Below are 20,923 nucleotides of genomic sequence, written 5' to 3'. Positions count from 1 at the left end.
ACTGCGTGAAGGGGGTGTGAGAGGCTTCACTCACTGAAACACCGGCTCGGCCCAAATCATCTGCTCTATGGGATTGTTTCGTTTTGTTGTCGCTGAGGGATGTATAACTGATTGCGGGTTCGGTATCAACAATGGAATTTATAGGTATGTTTTTCGCATCGCTTCATTTTCAACGGTTGTGGAGCCACACGGCAGTAAGTTGTGGGAGTTTTAATTGATATTACGTTACTTCATTGAGACTGTGGTCTACTTCTAAGTGGTACTGTTATAGTGGTGTTATTTCAAATACTAATGCAGACATATGATGTAGTGTGCATTCAACAGTTGTATGAAGTTGAAACTGCTTTACGGTTCTGTTTACGATTCGGAATCGATGAACGGTTATTTTTAATTTTAACATGACCTGAACGTTTCCTACACTTGTTTCCCGCCGTTTCAGACGAAACGCAGTTTTAAAATACTCTCAATTCTGTGTTTGAAACATACAGCGTGACTAGTATAGTCCGATTTCCCACCCAACGACTCTGTGATTCACTACTATAAAGAACCGACTCCTAAAGCACAGCCCAATCGAAGTAGTCCGTTTCCCGAGCAAATGACTCTTTTGAGTCTGTTAATTTTAATGAATCACAATATGATTCACTAATTGAATAATTCGGAGAGGTTACTTAAATGAATCTTACTGGCATACTGAAACGCGTGTAATTATTTATATCGTCGTGTTTTATACCAAGAATTGTTACTGTTTATGATGTACTTAAAGTGTTTTATAAAGATGAATGAATAAAGTTTGAAGTATTAAAAGAATCGTTCATGGAACCTGATTCGGAAGAATTCCCATTTCTCTTTTTTTCAGGGCTCTGGTTTTAAAATTTGACATTTTCCTAATTTAGATTAGCAATGGCTCATTGCCATCGTGCTTTTAACATTAAGTAGAAGAAAGCATTGATTATTCCGCTTGCCTGCACCCCTATCCTTCATTAACAGTCTTCGGTTCAATTTCTCACTTTTTGTGAAGAGACCTTCCAGTAGTTTTGCATGCCTAAAAGAAAACGCATGAGTGCCATTGCCATGAGTTTTTAATTATAAATATCACTCAAACTCCCTTGGGATTTGAGAGTCCTAAAGCATATTGAAATGATTTGTCATGGTAAAGATTATTTGGATGTAAACTCCTGCTTGGAGTCATTCAGTCTTTGTTGCTCATTGCCCTGCCCCCATTTGACAGGATTTTTACACTGTCACTGAGGCCTGAAACTTGCTATGTGACTCTGGATACCTTGAATAGCATCATCTAAACATGACAGTCATCGCATACTATTGCTCTATTGTGCATGTAGGTGTAAGTGGAAAGGAAGTGTGTACATCGTATGACCCCCTCGTATGAACCTCAGCACACTTTTGATACCTGATGTTAAACTTGAAATACCTGTCTGTGGGTTTCTGGCATTTTTTACGAAACCTGTTTGACCTTTATGTTCTGAGGCATCATAAAACTAAAACAATGCAAGGTCCATGAGTGGCAAGGATCTTAACATAGTGTGCCACACCTGTCTGCTCAGTGTAAGAGTGGAAAAGACATCTTGCGAGTCTTCAGTTTCACAGCTTAGTGTTGTGACATCACTACATTCCAGACATTTGGAATCACACAAAAACGGATAGATGGAAAAGTAAATAGTGACAGAAGTCTTGTCATCAGGAAAGGAAGAGAATAGACACACTATTGTGCATCTGTTTGCACTTGTTTCATTAGATAACACATTCTCAAGAGCAGTGGTATTTAAGAAGGTGCACCAACCTGAACCAAAATGGCAAGATAGGGCAAGAGAGAAATTGCTGTCTTAGTCAGCAAACACTTCTGGAAGTGTTCTGTAGCGCCATCAATCTGTTATTGTGGTTTAGCACCTCTAATAGAAGTTAGAAGTATGGTAAACCCAGCAATAAAAAGAAATATAACCCCTCATAAGATTCTCTTGGGTATCTGACTGAAAAGAAAAAAACATTGTGATAACAGGCCCATGAATAAGTGTTTCTGAGTAAATCCTGTCCAGTCACAGTGTGCATTTCCACTAACTGACTAAAACCCCACTGTATTTTGCAGTGGCTTTCATGCAGGATTTTCCCATAGCTTACTGTCTCTGAGCATTATGATGCAGAGAAATGCTGCAGTTGCATGTGGTGGAAGTGTGGAGCTTTGCTCAGCTTCACTGTTTCCCCTGCCGTTCCACTAAATATGAATAATTAATACCCAGCCTGCACATTTCATATCAGGTATCATCATCTTTACTGTGATGGTGGAGAGGCCTGACAAGTAGGCTTTTCATGTATTCCATACTGTTCAGGCATGCAGTGTTGATAAAGTTGTCTGTTTCTGTAAGGTCTTGTTCTAGTGGTCATGCTGGGATAATGAGTAAAGCTTGGAAAGGCTCATACACAACACCTTGACATCATTTCACAATTTCAGTTTTATTTTGATTAATCACCCTATTATATCTTTTGTATTTTGATCCTTTACATGCATTTTTATGTCTTAATCCTAAACATTTGTTTTTCTGTATCAGTTGGTTGCTAAGTCTGCTTGTCACCTTCTCAACTTTACATTGGATAAATAAGGTTTTGTTGTAATTGCAAGAAAGACTTGTAACATTGGTAAGAATTTAGGAATTGATTGTAAATGTATCACTCTCTTGTAGTTTCCTGTATAATTTCTAGTTATTATTGCAAATTTTCTTCGAATTGATATATATAATACTATTATATAGAACAGTGGTTCTCAATTCCAGTCCTAGCAACCCCCGCTCTGCATATTTTGCATGTCTCGCTTGTTTAACACACCGGATTTAAATCACTAGCTTGTTAGTAGAGAGCTCCATGAATGAACTGTGTTCCAATTGACAGGGTCCATACACAGTGTTTATTGCTCTCTACTCCCTGAGCACGGGAAACCCGTTTAAGTACTACTACATCACTTCGGAACATTCATTCACGGATTTGCGCTACTCCACTGCCTGCAGCGTCTTCACACACAGACGAAACTTAGAGAAGTGGGAAATGTGACGTAATATACCTCTGTAAATAAATACAATTTAAATTCTCGTCTCGCCCACGTTAATGCCCTTTGAATGGAACACATACGCTCCCTTCAAACTGGAATCATGGTGGAATATCCTGTGAAGTCCACTTCGCATGGCACTTGTGGTCGAATAGAATAAATGTCTGAAGCGATAAGAGAAACACAAAATTTGCAGAGCGGGGGGTCGCGAGGACTGGAATTGAAAACCATTGATATGCAATACACAGTTATACATAATATATTATACTCTATACATGTATTATATTATATACATTTAAATATATTATATAATTATACATGTAATTTTGTAACTTTATTTTATGAAAATAATTACATTAAATTAAAATTCATATTTAAAATTCTATACTTTTTGATTTGAGACCTGTGAACGTTGGAAAGTAAAGTTGCGCCCTTATGATTTTCAGTGGTTGATGGACGATAAAACAGTTGATGGGCAATAAAACAAAAATCTCATAGACTTACAGTGAAGGAGGGACCCAGCCACCCTTAGCTTAGAGTTTTGCACAGGCAAGCACCACACATAAAAAAATTAAAAATCTAGTTTCCCAGTGAATTGTGTCTCCCCCACAATGCATCCATATATCAATGCATTTAATAACAGTCTTCTCATCCATGCAGAGAATGATGGGTAATGTAAGTGCAGTTATGCTTAATGTTGCAGGCAGTTTGGCTCTAGATAAAGCATTGTGGCAAAATATTTTGTACTTTTTTAAGGCAAATCCGTATTGATTTATTTACACCTTCTGAATGGCATTTTACCACAGATTGATTGCTCATCTCAGAAGGCAATAAAAGCAGTGGTGTTGCGCTATCTAGGGACCACCCTTTTTCGCCCACCCCCCACCAATTCTAATTACAGCCTGGGTCCCTGTTTCAGGTCTTGCTGTGTTGATTTTAACCCCTCTGTTATCTCCAGTGCCGTATTGATCCGAGGAAGGGCTGGGCCAAATCAATGTAGTAAGTGGATTTTCAGGGGCAGTCACAGCCTGGAGGGTAGGAGAAAAGGAGGGAAGCTACACTGGGCTGGCCTCACGGAGGGGCTGACAGGGAGCCCTGTCGACTCTGATGCCAGGGGACAGAGGACAGTCAGGGACAGTCTGACCTTGTGCTGCATATAGTGAGGAGATGGATGGGCTGAGAGCTGCAGAGGGAGAGAGAGACAGGAATAATTCTAGGTGTGATATAATAGCTGTGATTTAAGGGAACTAAATGAAAGTGTAGTCACTGAGAATAGCTGGTTTGTCCACACTGCCTGTGTCTCATGTGGGGTTTTTTTTTGAGCTAACTCAGTGTACAAAGATTCATACAGCCTTGTGTTCTGAGGTAGTCTGTATTTGCATTGGTAAACAGTGAAATTTTTTTTGTTCTAACATTTGTCAATAGGGGAATTTTTAAATCATTTTATTTTATTTATTAAATTTTTAAATTTTTTTTTTGAAAACTACATTTTAATAGGGTGTTATGGGTGGTTGCTTACAGGCCCAAGTAAAAAAATAAGTTAATTAATACAAAATGTATTTTTTAGGTCTGTCAAACTGACAGTGTTAACAGAACATTTTTATTAAATGTTTAAGACTATTTTAACTGATTGATTCATTTGTTTGTTTACACTTGTGCTCAAAAATGTGAGGTCAGTAAGAATTTTTTAAAAGAAGTTCATACTTTTTTCAGCAAGGATGCAATAAATTGTATTTTTTATAAAATAAATGCGGCCTTGGTGATCAAAAGCAAAAGCATTAAAAATATTACTGTTTTATTATTGATTTATTATTTACCATCTGCAGTCCCAACAGGTGACAACGAAGAGAACATTACAAGGTAATTTATTCACCATGACATTTATTGCAGTATGACACATTTAAAACACTAATTTGTACATTTTATAAGATATCAGTGCTTGCTTCCTATTTATTTATTTATATTAATTTTTTAATATTATTTAAATTTTTTTAATTATTATTTTATTTTTATTTTTTTTGCAATTCCTTTGGGGAATTTATTTATTTGATGTTGTAGCTGTGGCCTAGGAGTTAGTATACACACTCCAGCACCTTGAGTTGACTAATGTGGGCAGTCTAAATTTGAGTCTGGCTTGGGTCATTTTCTGATCCCAGTCTCCTGATAGCGTCTGATATTGCTTTATTAGATTCAATAAGGATTTTGAAGGACATGCTAAATATAGCACATGAAGTCGTGCACCATACTCCTTCAGTTCTGTCCACATTCAGTTCTGTCATATTTCAGTAGGTCACGTCCAGCTAATAGCTCTAACACGCTTTGACCTTACAGCAGCTAGTGTAACCTGATACACGCTTGTGTTTCCTCTCTATTCGTTTACTTCTCCATTTTTTAACGACCTCCATAACACACGTTACTCACACAAATGACACGCATTCACAGCCTCCAGAGCCGTGTCCCACATGAAGTACGAAAACAAAAGTCTCGAGGCAAAGAGCGCCTCTTCGTTTTTCCTAATGTGCAAGGCTGCAGCAGGCAGACGGAGCCAGATGCACTGAGGAGGGGGGGAATGAGCGAACGAAGAGAGAAAGAGAGAGAGAGAGAGAGATGGGAAGTGCTTGCAGTTCTGCTGAGAGGAACAGAGGAGTGAGGTTACAGCGATTGATTGAGTAAATGCGGTAAAATCTCTTCCGCTGGTGTGCCAAAAAAGAGAAAGGGAAGAGGCTGATAAAGTGAGGACTAGGATTGAGAGAAGAGGATGGACTGAGACGGGAGAGAGGTTTAGCAGAGGACGTTTCAGTTTTTGAGGGAGAGCTCTGGAGTGCTGGTACAGAGAGAGAGGAAGACGGTACGATGTGGCAGCGAGCCACGGCAAGACAATGAAGAGGCCGCAGTTTATCAATGCGGCGGAATCTCTCTCAGAGTGATGGACAATTAAAGGGAAAGCGCTCAAGCTCATTGGACGAGGGCGATGGTCACTCTTCAGCCAATCCAATGGTGACCAGCTCCATTTATTCAGCAGGTGATGGGCAACAGCTGTGATAGAGGTATCTCTCTTCCTTTTTCTCAGCTAGGTTTTATTAGATTCGTCTTGCTCTCAGACTTGGAGGGTCATTAAAAAATCTATAATGGTTGAAGTTGAGTTGAATATGCTGTTACAAGTCATTTCCTGTTTGATAAGTTGTCCGTGCATTTTCAGAAGCGAAGTGAGGGGGTGTTTTGCTGCTCTTGGTTTTCGTTTACTCACATTTATGCATTTAGCTTTTATCCAAAGTGATGTAAAGTGCGTTCAAGCTTTATGTTTTATCACAACATGCATTCCCTGGGAACTGACCCCACGATCTCTGTGTTGCTAGCGTCAAGATTGTAATATAAGTACTGCTTTGCTTAGTCATAGGGATCACTGCGATTCGTCAAGTTCAGCACTGCAGAGCCCTCGCACAGGTAGCAACTTCACAGAGAGTGTGAGTAGGGCTGGACGATATGGCCAAAATTTATATCACAATATATTATCGAAACTTTTCTGAAGACAGTCGGTTCCCTTCAGAGATACATTCATATAAAACACCCGCGCCACGTTATGATTTTGAAACGTGCAGTGCTAATGTTTATTCAACGAAGTCAAACGCCACAAATAAATCAATGCATGGGAAACACTGGTAATGTATATCGAAATATCGGAAATGTGTTTAAAAATCATATCACCGTTATTGAAAAGAATTATATCGCGATACATATTGATATTGAATTATTGTCCAGCCCTAAGTGTGAGTGATGTATGTAAGAGTTTGATCTGAGGAGCTCGATGATACAACAAGAAAACGTAAAGTTGCTGTTCTTGTAAAGCAGAGTTCTGAATCTGATCTCATGCATTTTCATACAAATGTAATTGCATATGCACTCTTAAAAATAAAGGTTACAAAGGGTTTGGTAGCGATGCAGCAGAAGAACCATTTCTGTTCCCAAAAGAAATTTCTGTGAACAATTTTTTAAAAGAACCATTTGTTTCTTAATGTGAAGAAAATTTTAATAATCTAAAGAAGCTTTTTTCTAAAGTTCCATGGATGTTATAGGTTCTTCATGGAACCATCAATAGCAATAAAGAACCTTATTTTTTAAGAGTGTATTTTAGAAAACTGATGAATTTTACGCATCTTGAAATCTTACGTAGACGGATGGTCTGAACAGAACTTGACTGGGCCACTCCTGAGCTGCAAAACAGGTTGAATGGCTAAATTTAGCCGTTAATCAATGGTCCTCTGGAGATTGGCCAAATGCGAGCATGACTGATGCGTAGTTTAAGAGACATTACGACGTCCCGTTTATTTGATGAGAGATTTGTTGTGTGTGTGTGTGTGTATGAGATATTAAATCAATAGTTTACCTAAAAATAAAAATTATTGCAGCATTTACTCACCCTCATGTTGTTCCAAACTTGAACAACTTTCTTGTATTTGTGAAACAGATATATTGAAAAAATTAATTCTCTGTAGAATAAAAGTTAAAAGGGGTGTGATGTTGTTTTGGACCCCATTGTGTTTCATTGACAAAAAAACAGTTCTTTAAAATATCTTCTTTTGTATTGTACAGAATAGGGCTGGACGATATGGCCAAAATTTATATCACGATTTCCCTAAACCGACACACATCAATTTATTTTTATTATTTTTTTTTTTTTTTCAGTTTACGAAAATGTTTTTTGAAATATCGAAATATCGGAAATGTGTTTAAAAATCATATCACCGTTATTGAAAAAAATTATATCGCGATACATATTGATATTGAATTATTGTCCAGCCCTAGTACAGAAGCAAGTCAGTCATACAGGTTTGGAATTTTTGGGTGCACTATGTCTTAAGCTTTTCATTGTGAGTGGAGGGTTTGATCTTGAGCAGTGGTGGGCAGCTCTCCAGCGGACCAGGCACAATCTCTATTGTATGGATCCACTGAGACCTGCAAGCTGAAACCAGAAGCAGCGTCTTGGCCAAAGACCTCTGGGTCAATTTCAGCAGTGTTTCTTGATTCAGTGCAGATGCTGTGAGGCGGGAGTTCTGCGGCAGTTCGTGCTCAGTGATGGACTGGGTTTTTATTTCTCAGGGTGAATTAACTCATTATGGGTTGATCTACACTTCAGTAAGGAGGACGGCCCGAGGAGTGGATCTCTGGGAGGCTGTGCGGATGTAGGTTACGTCCTGCTCCATCCTTGACACACATCGACTGCGGGGCTCCCTGCAAATGCTGAATAAATCGGTCTGAGGAAATTAAAAATAAACTTGGCTATGAAAGCAAAATGAGTAATATTCCACTTAGCTTCTGATAGTGGCTGTATATGAGAACCACAGGGCACCCATCTGAAAGTCTGGTGGTGGCAGGTAGAGTGAGGCTTCACGAGTGGATGGATGAGTGCTTTATTAAGAGGACTTACTGAAAGCTTTGGGTTAATTCACTCTTTTAAACCTGTCTGACTGGCACTTTAGCCAGACCTGAGCTCTCTGTTAGTGACCTGCTGGGCATCCTTATGGGAGAGATAGATTTACAGAGGGCAGGTGACTTTATTAGACCCCAGACTACATTTAATTGGTCAGGAGGATCAATCACGGGTATGGGGACAGTTTTAAAAAAATGTGAGAGGCAAAGGAAGATGCACCTATCTTTGAAACATAATAATTAGGGATGATCATAAAATAAATTTCTTGTGCATCCTCAATTTTATTTTTATATATATATTTTTTATTAGAAAAGTTTGGGGTCTGTAAGATTTTGTAATGGTTTAAAAAAAAAAAAAAAAACTCTTAGGTTCACCAAGGCTACATTTAATTGATTAAAAAACAGTAAAAACGGTAATATTTTGAAATATTATTCAAATTTAAACTGTTTAATTTTTTAATGTATTTTAAAAAGTTATTTATTCCTGTGATGGCAAAACTGAATTTTCAGCAGCCATTTCTCCAGTCTTCAGTGTTACATGATCTTTCAGAAATCATTCTAATATGTTGATTTGGTACTCAAGAAACGTCCCTTTTTATTAATATCAATGTTCAAAACAGTGCTGCTTAATATTTTTGTGTAAACATTGATAATTTTTTTGTATTCATCTTTTATGAATAGAAAGTTTATTTGAAATATTTGAAACTGCATTTATTTGAAAATGAAATATTTTGTTACATTCGTAACAATGTCTTTACCATCACTTTTGATCAATTTAATGCATTATTTTTTTTTTATTATTATTATTTATATTTATTTATGTTATTTAATTTTTTTTTTAATCTTACTGACCCCAAACTTGCAAATATATTATTAACTTTAATATATAAATAGAAACTTTATAACAATTCAGAATGTAATTTTCAACTAATGCAGGCATAGAACCACATAATAGCCATGCAGTTGAACATACACCACTGCACTGTTGCATTCTGATTGGCTTATATAATTGATTGTGTCAGCCATCATTTGTAAATTAGTACAGCCACAGTAGTACTAATAATGTTTGGCACAAATGTTGATTCCAGGTAGAAAGATTCCTGTGTCTGCAGTATGAGTAATTCATCAGTGACTTCAAACTCCTTCCTGGAAGTTTTCCACAGTCGTCAACCGGTGTATTACAGCTTTCCAACTCAGTGTTTTAAATATCTGTAGTTCTCTGATCATTAGTATGCCTATTAAAGCATTTAAAGACATCCTCCCAGTCTCTCTGAAGTCTTCCTCTGATCTAATCCCTGCTTTCCTCTCTTCTCTCACAGCGGAAGCGTCTGCGGAGCGCTCTCCCAGGCGGAGGAGCATATCGGGGCTGGGCAGCTCGGAGAAGAACATTCCCATGGATGGCCCCAACTCCTCACCCTTCAAAGTGCCTGTGAGTTCATTTAGCAAAGCACTCATCTCAGCATTATACCAACTCATCATCACATCTCACTGGCCTCAGTTACTTCTCACAGTTTGCAATGCCAGCACTTTTTGCCCTACAGCCATTATTTCATGTTTAGGTCCCAAAATGTCTTTTTGTGGGCTATTAGAGTGTACTTTGCTGTTTTGCCTGCCGACCAGTGTAAATTGTCCAGTCATATTTTTTAAAATGTGTTATTGTTGTTATTTTTCAGTTCATTTAAATGAGAGCATTTGATTTTTGTCTCAACTTGTTCGGCTGTAAAGTTTCATTCACAATTCAGTGTTTTATTAAAAATGATGTAAAGTTTTGTTATACTACATTGTTAAATTCTGGAAAAAGTGACTGGAAAAACACTATTTTGGAAACAGCCGAACTGTTGTCAGAAATGTAAAAGGATGGTTCACCCAAAAATGAAAATTGCCATCATTTACTCACCCTAGTGTTGTTCCAAACCCATATGGCTTGCAAAGTTTTTGAATGATGAATGACAACAGTTTGGACAAACAAATATAACCTAAAATCTAGCTTGAACCTGTTTTCAACATTATCATTCATTGAAAAGAATCGCTTTAAAGGGACATTTCACCCAAAAACTAAAATTGCCATTTTTTTACTCACCCATACGCCATTCTATGGAAGACAAAAGATATTTTGAAGAACGTTTCAGCTGTTTCTGTTCATTCAGTGAAAGTCAGTGGGGTACAAAATAACTCTTTTATTTTATGGACAAACAACACTGAGACATTTTCTTTTATGCTCCACAGAAGAAAGTAAGTCATATAGGTTTGAAACGGTAAATTACTTTCATTTTTGTATTTTTTCATATTAGTGTCGCTGCCATTAGTTAGTCCCCACTATCACTCATCGTCTTTTACACGAGACTGGTTACATGTCAAACTGCACTGATGTAGAAATAAAGCAGAATTCCTGCTTGGGATATATGCCCCACTTTAATTACCCTCTTGAGCCCCTGATTAGTGAAGCGTCGTCCTCCTCCATTTATCTCCAGTTACTAATGGTCTTCCTTATTCCAGGCCAGTTTCTATGTGTGCGGACAGAGGTTCAGCACAATAATATATGTATATACACTGTGTACTCATACTTTGCAAGTTTGCACATTCATTTTGAGTTTTTTTTTTGTGCAATGTTTTCAATGCTGCATTGCATGAACAATGAGCAAACGCTCCCTCTGATAGCAATATAGTAACAAAGGCACATCCTGGAAACAGTCTGTGCCTCTGAGATTTATTAGAAATTGTTTGATGATATTTTTAACCTGGCAGGAAGTGGGACAAGGCAGATATTTATATCTCCAGCTTTTCTGTGTGTCATTTTATAAGTGATTAATCGTGCATATTTTTCTCTCTGTGACAAAATTCCTAGACAAATAAACTGATTTGGTGCACACTCGGATAAAAGACTTGGATGTTGGATGTGTCTTTGTTAATATGAAGTCTCATTACAGCTCAAGTCATTTTCTGTTAAGAATATGGAAGCATTGATTGACGGGTACATTCGGATTAATGGGCTCTGTTGAGGCAGCCTATAATTGATATATGAATTATGTGAAGACTGCATTGAAACCTGTCAGACTGCAGTATAGCCGATACATCAGCAATCATCACATGATTCCCAGAGCGGTGGAAACTGTTATTGAGGACTGACTCCCTCTCTCTATTTCACTTTTAAAACACGAAGCTTTCTCTCATCTTTCTTCTGATGAGGAATGACTAATTTATCACATCATTTCTATCCTTTTACTAGCCAAAAGGTCTCCTACTTACAGTCTGGCACTTATCTGAGCAAGACAAATCTCACTTCCCCTGTCCTATTTTTTTAGACAGTCATTGTCCTATATGAATTTAATGTATAACCACTCAGTTAACCCTCTGTGGTTTACTACAGATTTTTTTTCTTCCTGGTTTTCTCTTCCTCCATCCTCTTTTCTTCAGAATAATACATTCACTAAAAAGCAGGTTAGACAGCAGTGAGGCTGGTCACAGATTCTGACTGATAGGGAAAATTCTGGTAAATGCGATAAGCTGGTAATTATTTTGTTATTATATAATAAATTATATATTATGTTCAAAATCTCTAATATCGCCTGATAACCAATATAGCATATATTTATTAATATAGCATTTACATTTATTATTAATCAATTCCTCATTCATTCATTCATTCTTCTCCCATAGACTTATTCAGTCAGAATACAGAGTTGGAACAAAAAATATCATGATTATTATTCCTACTAATTATAACATTTATTGGTAACACTTTACAATATGGTTCCATTTGTAGTTAATGTATTAACTAGCATGAACAAAAATGAACAATACATTTATTACAATATTCATCTTTGTTAATATTAGTTAATAAAAATACAGTTGTTCATTGTTCATGTTAATTCACAGTGCATTAACTAATGTTAACAAGCACAACTTTTGTTTTTCAATAATGCATTAGTAAATGTTGAAATTAAAATGAACTAAGATCAATAAATGCTGTGGAAGTATTGTTCATGCTTAGTTCATGTTAACTAAAGTAGTTAACTAATGGTAACTAATGAACCTTATTGTAAAGTGTGTTTCTCCTACAGTTTCAATCAATCAGATTTCAGAGGCATAATAAATGAATTTATTTAGTTAGTTATTGTGCTCCTCCTAACTGAAATGAGTTAATAACACACTCACCCTGGACATGAATGGATATGCTTATGCTAAGAATTTTTTTTTTCTTCCTTCCTGTTTTGCTGAAACCAACACACCTCATAAGAACAGCTCATTCTGACCCAGAACCAAATATTACTCACATACAGTGTTGAGGGTAATATATTACAAGTAACGCAAGTTACGTTATCAGATTACTTTTTTCAAGTAACTAGTAAAGTAATGCATTACTTTTTCATTTACAAGAGAATATCTGAGTTACTTTTTCAAATAAGTAACGCAAGTTACTTTTTTTTTTTTTTCAATTTATTGATTGACAGCTCTCCTGTCCCCAATGCAACTCCGAATATGATTACTTAGAATATGACGCAAACCTGCAATAATTAAATGTTAAACAACACAAATATCCTTTATGTATTTAATCCCATTCTGTTAACCAATGTCTTTGCTTCTGACCTTCGATGATCCAGTTCAACCATACTAATAAGCAAAAATGACTCTAGACAAACATTTGTGAGTTTTTTTTATTGCTTGAAGTGTGTTGAAATTTCTTCTTCTGTATTCTACTGTACAGACGTAAATTTACTTTCCCTTCAGCCTGAGGCTTATTCATTTCACTTTTGGTGTGAAAAGGCTTTTATATTTGCCAAAAATAAAAAAAAATTATTTTAAAAACAAACAAGCAAGCCCTGTCCAGATTTAAAAAGTAACGCAAAAGTAACGTAACGCATTACTTTCCATAAAAAGTAACTAAGTAACTTAATTCGTTACTTTTTATGGAGTAACGCAATATTGTAATGCATTACTTTTAAAAGTAACTTTCCCCAACACTGCTCACATATATATCCGCAGGTGGCCGTTTGAACTCTCTGACTTGGTTACTTATTAATATTTTATTTACTTTCAAGACACTGAGCAAGCACTGATTGTGCTACAAGCAGACGGTAAACTATTCAGCTGGCCATGGCCGCTCCTTATTACTCTGTGCGAGTGCATTTTCACTGCCAAGATAGACTGATATGTCTGCTGAAACGGTCTGTTGGATTTTACTTCAGCTGCCTGTCCTCTAATGTTCAAACCTGCTTTTGAAAGGTCAGTGAAGTCTTTGCGAAGTTGCCATCTGCTTTGTCGTGAAGGTGCTGTTGTCTCTGTCATGTTCTCAGGGTCTTTCAGTGAGTGGTGTCCATGTATAGTTGATCATGACTTTTAAACTGTATACACAGACGCTTAATCATGAGCAAGGTTGAGTCATGCCGGGCACAGCCACACACTCAGCCGCCATTCACTGACTGAAAAACAAGAGTTTCTTAAAGGGACACATCTGACTTTCTCTGCGCTCTTCTGCTTCACAGGGTTTTTTAAGTAAGCGACTGAAAGGATCCATCAAAAGGACGAAGAGTCAAACAAAGCTGGACCGCAACACAAGTTTTAGACTCCCGTCGCTACGACCAACAGAAAATGACAGGTACAACTTACGCATCTTTGTTTCTCATGAATGTATTCAGAGGGAACTTTGACTGAACCTCACTGAATTTCCTTCAGTATTTTTTTGTCTCTGCCCAGGATTTAAGAGACAGATGTGTGTTTATCTTTAAGATGATAAGTTCAAAGCCATTTTTATTTCATTTTATACTGATTGAATAGATATATTTGAATGGATTATGTTTTCTACTGACCTTTTATAGGTAAAGTGATAGTTATACATTTTCTTCACTTTTCTTTAATTATAAGCAGCTATTCAAAAAAAAGGTTTTGGGTGCTTATATAACAAGGCCAAAAATTCTGCTTAAATTCTTGCTTGTCTTATAGAGAGCAGCTGGTTGGAAAATATGCTGTGCTGGGATCTGGCATAACATGAGATCTGTTTTAAAATAAATTTTAAACCTTTCAGGCAGTCTGACAGCTCTCTGGCAGAACCGTCCCTAACGAAGCTACTGTGTTAAAGCTGCAATTTAAACTGCACTTACGCTACCAGTCAAAAGTTTGGATTCACTTGACTTCATTTATGTTTGGCATGATCTCAAAGAACTTTTGACTGCACTTTTTTTACTGCCCTCTAGTGGACTGCACTGGCTGTGTGACAAATGGTTTGGCTGCCTAGCAGAGGCCAGTTCGCCCCATAACTACCATTTAGTGCTGAAAAATCCTTCTCCATTGACCGACATTCAAAAGTTCCCATGTGTTCTAACATAAAGAAGTCTTATTTTATTTTATTATTATTTTATTTTGTGAGCTGTTGTTGGACCGTTCCTGCATGCCGATGAAAATCTTTCTACTTTAATCACCATCAGAAAGTTCCCATGTTTACTGATAAAATGGAATATATATTTTATTAAACAGAGACCAAAAAAATCTTTCTCCATTGATCGTGTTCTGGGGAAATGGTATTATTTTGGTTTGATTTGCTTTGCCTTTCTTTGGTTTGTTTTCGCAAAAAAATGTTTGTTAAACCCAAAAAATCTTTTGTTCATTAATCACCAGTTAACAGTTCCTATTTGTTCTAAACAAAATAATTGTTTTATTTCATTTTATTTTATCTGCCTTTAAGATAATTGGCTTTCTTCAGGTATTATTGACCTCCTTGGTCTAACACTATCCACACAGATGATGTTGTATCACATGGACTCTTTGTTTTCAGTCATTTGATTTTTCAGATTTACTTGTGATTTACTTCTTCGCAGTGCTGCAGTTGGGTGTGTAAGGATAAGCAGGGCTGTTAATAGCATTAGGGAAAGTCAGTTTTGCTTTATTACCACACAATCAGTGTGTCACAGGTAGGCCTGTCACGATAACAGCTTTTTGTTGTGCGATATATTGCCCCAGAAATAATTGCGATAAGCGATATTATTGTCATTTTAAAGACCATTTTATGCCACTGAATATATAATCATAATGTAACAGCATAATAATGCAAAAAGGCATACACACTTCCAAATGACAACAAACTTTTAATTTTTAAGAATATTTAGATCATAGAAATTAAGTATCAAATTATTAGATACCTTAAAAAACCTAAATAAATAAACATTTTCTAACAAAAAGTGCAAAGTAACAAGTAGAAAAAAAGAAAAATGCACAAAGAACTGGAGATTTGGAGATTTTTCCATCTACAGATTTTTCCCGGACCTTCTTTTCTCTGTAAATTAAGGGTGCACACTATTGCTGAAAAACACAATCACTACTTAGCAGTCAGATGTCCGTATGTACAAATGCACAGATCCTAAACAAGACCATATCTGCAGATTTTTAAATTTGAACTAGCACCTCATGACTACACCACATTATGTACGAGAAGCTGCAAAAGACACTGGCGCAAGTGGAATGCAAAAAAAATGGTAACATTAATTTTTCAGTAAATATAATGGCTGATATATTGCGTCACCAAAAATTATTGAGGTCATGTACATATATTGCGCGATAAGTTGATATATTGATTATTGCAACAGGCCTAGTCACAGGCCCAAGGGCTGAATTAGGACTGATTACCTATGGTGACAAACCAGAAGTTGCATTTCCACCCTTTTTGATTGTGTTAGTTGGAACAGGATGGAGACTTTGGGCTCTGGCTGTGATGTTGCTGGTGGATCTGCTCTCTCTGTATACTCTAATGGCCACAGCTGCTGCGGTTAGACTACAGATGAGGAGGAGATGTGATTCTAATCACACTGATTTCTCGTGCTGCTCCTTGTGGATTGAGTGCATCTGTTTGTGAGGAGCTCTTGCTCATAAAGTAATTCTGGGAAGGAGTGTGTGAGTGTTGTGGGGCATGTGATAGTGTGTCTGTTTCAGTGTGGCCAAGACAGAGGAACTGCATATGACAGTTTGATTGAGATGAATTACAGCTGAACTCTCAGCAGACATCCGTCGCTGCGTTCACGCATGCACTTACACATGTTTGGGTGCGTTTAAAGGGATAGTTGACCTAAAAATAAAATTATTATAATTTTTAAATTTATATACCGTACCGTCCAATACCAATCAATTTTGTATGGGGTTGTTTTTTTGTTTGTTTGATTTTTGTTTTTGAAAGTAGTCTCTATGCTCACCAGGGCTGCATTTATTTGATAAAAAAATACAGTAAAAACAGTTATATTGGGAAATATTATTAATATTTTATTATTACTGTTTTCTGTTTTAGTATATATTTATTTGTAAATGTAATTTATTTCTGTTATGGCAAAGTTGAATTTTCATCAGCCATTACTCCAATCTTCAGTATTCCAATCTCTAATATGCTGATTTGGTGCTCAAGAAACTTCTATTCTTAAAGTGCACCTATTATGGGTAATGAAAGGTTCATATTTTGGCTTTGGGAGTCCCCAACAACAGGTTGACATGCATGCAAGGTCAAAAAACACTTTCATTGTCTTATAATATGCATTTATTTTTACTTTACTTGCTCAGTGACTCCCAAACGATTCGTTCAATGATTCATTTTTCCAAACCCCTCCTTTGCATGACGCTAATCTGCGGTGATTGGTCTGATTGGTCTCATTTTCATTTCATCCTGCCTGATAAAGCAGCGTTTGTGAGCGCAGTGCTGCTTTGTGTACAGCGTTACCGGGGAAACCGCTATTTTTACCGCTCCAAAAGCCGCACCTAGTGGCAAAGAATTAATTTGCATTTTCATTCAGACCAACGCAAAAAGACCAACAAGTGGGCGGGCAATATGACGTCAACATGAAACGGATTGGGATTCGTTTTAAAAATGACTCATTTAAAGTTTAAGCCATATTCAAAACGTAATAATCACTTTAATGTAGCTTGCGCCAATATTTGTACACGGAAGCAGCTCCGGGAGGATGATGTATGAGTTCAGCCGGTGAGTCTCGTGAAAACCAAAGTTTGTTTACAGGATCAAAGGAAGCAAAGTTTCCTTACTTTAGCAAAGGAAAACTAGTCTCCTCTTGGCTTACAGTGGGTACGGAAAGTATTCAGACCCCCTTAAATTTTTCACTCTTTGTTATATTGCCTGCTGCGTTTCCGCGTTCATCACTTCTGAGCGGCGCATGCGCAACGCTGACCTCATACGTCATGCTCCCGGAACTGCTTCCATTTACAACAGTGAGCGCAAGCTAGATTAAATTGATTATTACGTTTTAAATATGGTTATTTTTCTTACAAAAATGCATCGATTTGCTACAGGAGGCCTTTGTTCACCCCCCGGAGCCGTGTGAGACACTGTTTTTTTATGCATGGGCGCTTTTTATTTTACTTCTTTTGGACTGAAGCACTGCAACACCCGCTGACTGCAATGATAGAGCTTGGAATAGCCAGGACAATTTTTTATCTAACTCCGACTGGATTCTTCTGAAAGAAGAAAGTCATATACACCTAGGATGGCTCTGGGGTGAGTAAAACACAGCTTAATTTTCATTTTTGGGTGAACTAACCCTTTTAAACTTTGCAGGATGTTTTCATTCACTTAGAGCTGTGTTACACACTGCATAAAAGATCATTTTCAAAAATTCATAATAGGGGCACTTTAATATCAATGGTGAAAACAGTTGTGCTGATTAATATTTTTGTGTAAACTGTGATACATTTTTTAGGATTCTTTGATGAATGGAAAGATTGAAATAGAAATCTTTTGTAACATTATAAATATATTTACTGCCACTATGAATATAATTCGTCCTTGTTTAATAAATATATAAATTTTTTCCCCAAAAAAAATCGTACTGATCCTAAAATCTTGAACGGTAGTATATTGGCGTTATCTACTTGTGTATGTACCATAAAAGTAGCCCGTAGAACTTACTGCAGAAAATTCCAATTAGTTTTTCATGTCTGATCTTTAGAACTCCCTCTCCTCACAGTCATTTTGCAAGTGATGAAATATGATTTGTTTGTTCAGTATAGTCAGTTTCCAGTGTATCTTATTCAGTTGCTTTAGTAATAAAGTCATTATCAGCACAATGCTGAGAGGCTTTCTTCTGCAACAACTGAGAGTAGCTGTCAGTGGAAAGAGAGGATGGAAAACTGGAAGTTTTGCATGACATCTCGCCGAGGTGCAGAATTCGTGAGGCGCTTGAGACAACGTAAACAACATTTATGCATATACTGTGGCTAAAGCTGCTAACTGGTTCACTCATTTTTATTGACTACATTGACTATACAATAATGTCATATTGTTGGCTATACAAGAAAAGAGTGAGTGTAATTTGTATTGTAATAAAAATGTAACATCCAAAACACTGGAAAAAAAAAATTCTATATGACTGTTCAGACTGAGATGCATTAAAAAATTGCTTTTAATCATATTTTAAACCACACACTATAAAAATATCAGATGTGGCAGCTGTGAAATTCAATGTAGAAAATACAGTGACAATGTTTCAGGTATTACTGTATGACATATAGAATGGTGCAGGTATGACGTCAGAACCCGGAAAACTAATTTGCTGCTGGTTCCTTCGAGATATAAATAAATAAATAAAGCCTGTGGTAAACATAACATGATGATATTTTTTATATCAATAGTACATATGATGTGATGTTAAGCCATTTTTAGTTGACATTTTCAGCGCACCAATTAACAGGTTTTTCCTGTATAAAATAATAATAAAAAACAATTACAGTACATTTGGATGTGACTTGAACCTTGTTTGTAAACACATTATTTCCTGTGGGGATTTTTTTTTTTTTACATTTCATTTATGTTTTATTTACATTTTTAAACTACAAAAACTTCCAAACTCGATAGGTTCCCACATTTATTGTGATCATGCCAAGAGCTAGCTTAAGTTAACTAAATCTCTCTTCAGATAAGGCTACAGGTTTCTGCTTTCTTGGCTTTGCTGAATATCTGGCTATGTGAAAACATTTGAACTCGTAGCTGAAAAGAAAATGTAAATAGCACATTAGAGGCTTTGAAGTAATCGACCTTAGCTGTAGCAGAATCACCTCTCACTATGTGGTCTGAATGAAAATGCTAGTCCTGTATTCATAGTGGACTTGGAAGCTTTGACTGTAAAGAGCTTGAATGTGGCACCGCAGTCCCAGCGGACTGATCAGATTTCTTGGATAATGTGGGAGAGCCGTGTCCGGATACGGGCTGACAGTGCACTGATATGCTTAGCTGTTCGAGTCAGCGCTGGTGAAATGTATCGAGAGCTGGAAGTGAGCCTTCCATCAGGAGTCACCCTGCTGTTTCTGCATCAGCTGTCCGATTCAGTTTACCACACCTCTGTAAATGGAGACGGAAAGAGATACCTTTAGGATGGAGGAGATGGATTGATGGATCTTGAACTTCACATTGTCATATGCAGTTGCATAGGGCCTCACAAGCCCCAGGCAAGATTCAGAAGATTCAGTAGGTGAGTCAGTTCAGAAAATTTGCTGACAGATTTAGCGAGTTCATCTGGTGAAAGATTCATTAGACTGATTTGTGATTCAATAACTTGTGAGTTTGAAGTTTTATTAAAAGAGCTAAATCATAGGTTTTGTGTGTTCATGAATGGCACTACATTGGATGTGCTGTGTTTGTTTTTTCATACAAGCAGATAAAATGTGTTGTCTTTTGTATTATTTCACGATATCTGGGCTGTATAACTGAATTATATTCAATTCTGACTGGAAGATCACATCTCAGGGAAAATATGGGGCAATATGGACAGATAATGGATGTTTTGTGATAAATGATGGGTCCTGTGTTTGGGTTCTGTTGGGATGTGAGCCAGATGAGTGGCCAATCATTGTGGTAATCTGGTCAGTCAGCAGGCATCACCACAATTTCTCATAATGAGAGTAACTGATGCCAGCATATTTTCTATTAGGCACTTATACCAGGGTAGTCCATGTTACGTGACCAACTGTCTGATCGTATGTGCAATGTCATTGTGTTCAACCTTATAGCAATTGTAAACTTGAAAACAAGCAAAAGGATTGTATAATTGATCAATAATTAGATTTTATCTTTCTCCGTTCTTCTCCAGCACAGAACTAAATGAGAATGTGTGTACAGTAGATTAGAGGAGTAGCTCCCTGTGATTATCTTATGTCTCTTCCTGTCAGTCATTATCTTTAGGCTTTTATGTAGCAGTATTACATACTTTTATTATGCTATATTCTGAGTCTGAGGTCAGTCTTTATATTAGTCTGCTGTAAAACACTTGATTATGCAGGCATAGCTATAAATATATAAACATATACACACTACTGTTCAAAAGTTTAAGGTCAGTAAGTTTATTTGGTTATTTCATCTATTTAATTTTTTAAGGAAATTAATACTTTTATTCAGCAAGGACACATTATTGGTAAATTGAAAATAAATGAAATTACACAAAAACCAAAATTAGGTCATTATAAGCC

The 20,923-nt window shown here is 36.7% G+C and overlaps 1 protein-coding gene across 1 annotated transcript in view; it reads left to right on the top strand.

Moving 5' to 3' along the window:
- LOC107678931 (ras GTPase-activating protein nGAP-like) overlaps nt 1–20,923 on the top strand; it is an 85,039-nt gene that overhangs the window by 50,402 nt on the left and 13,714 nt on the right. Inside the window, exons 4-5 of the mRNA XM_016474332.1 lie at nt 9,799–9,908; nt 13,963–14,075. Coding sequence (XP_016329818.1) covers nt 9,799–9,908; nt 13,963–14,075 — 223 coding nt within the window. The remainder of the gene's footprint in view (nt 1–9,798; nt 9,909–13,962; nt 14,076–20,923) is intronic.

The sequence above is a fragment of the Sinocyclocheilus anshuiensis genome, unplaced genomic scaffold, assembly GCF_001515605.1.
Source record: "Sinocyclocheilus anshuiensis isolate Anshui unplaced genomic scaffold, SAMN03320099.WGS_v1.1 scaffold1576, whole genome shotgun sequence".
NCBI lineage: Eukaryota > Metazoa > Chordata > Actinopteri > Cypriniformes > Cyprinidae > Sinocyclocheilus > Sinocyclocheilus anshuiensis.
This window is presented reverse-complemented; position numbering and strand designations above follow the sequence as displayed.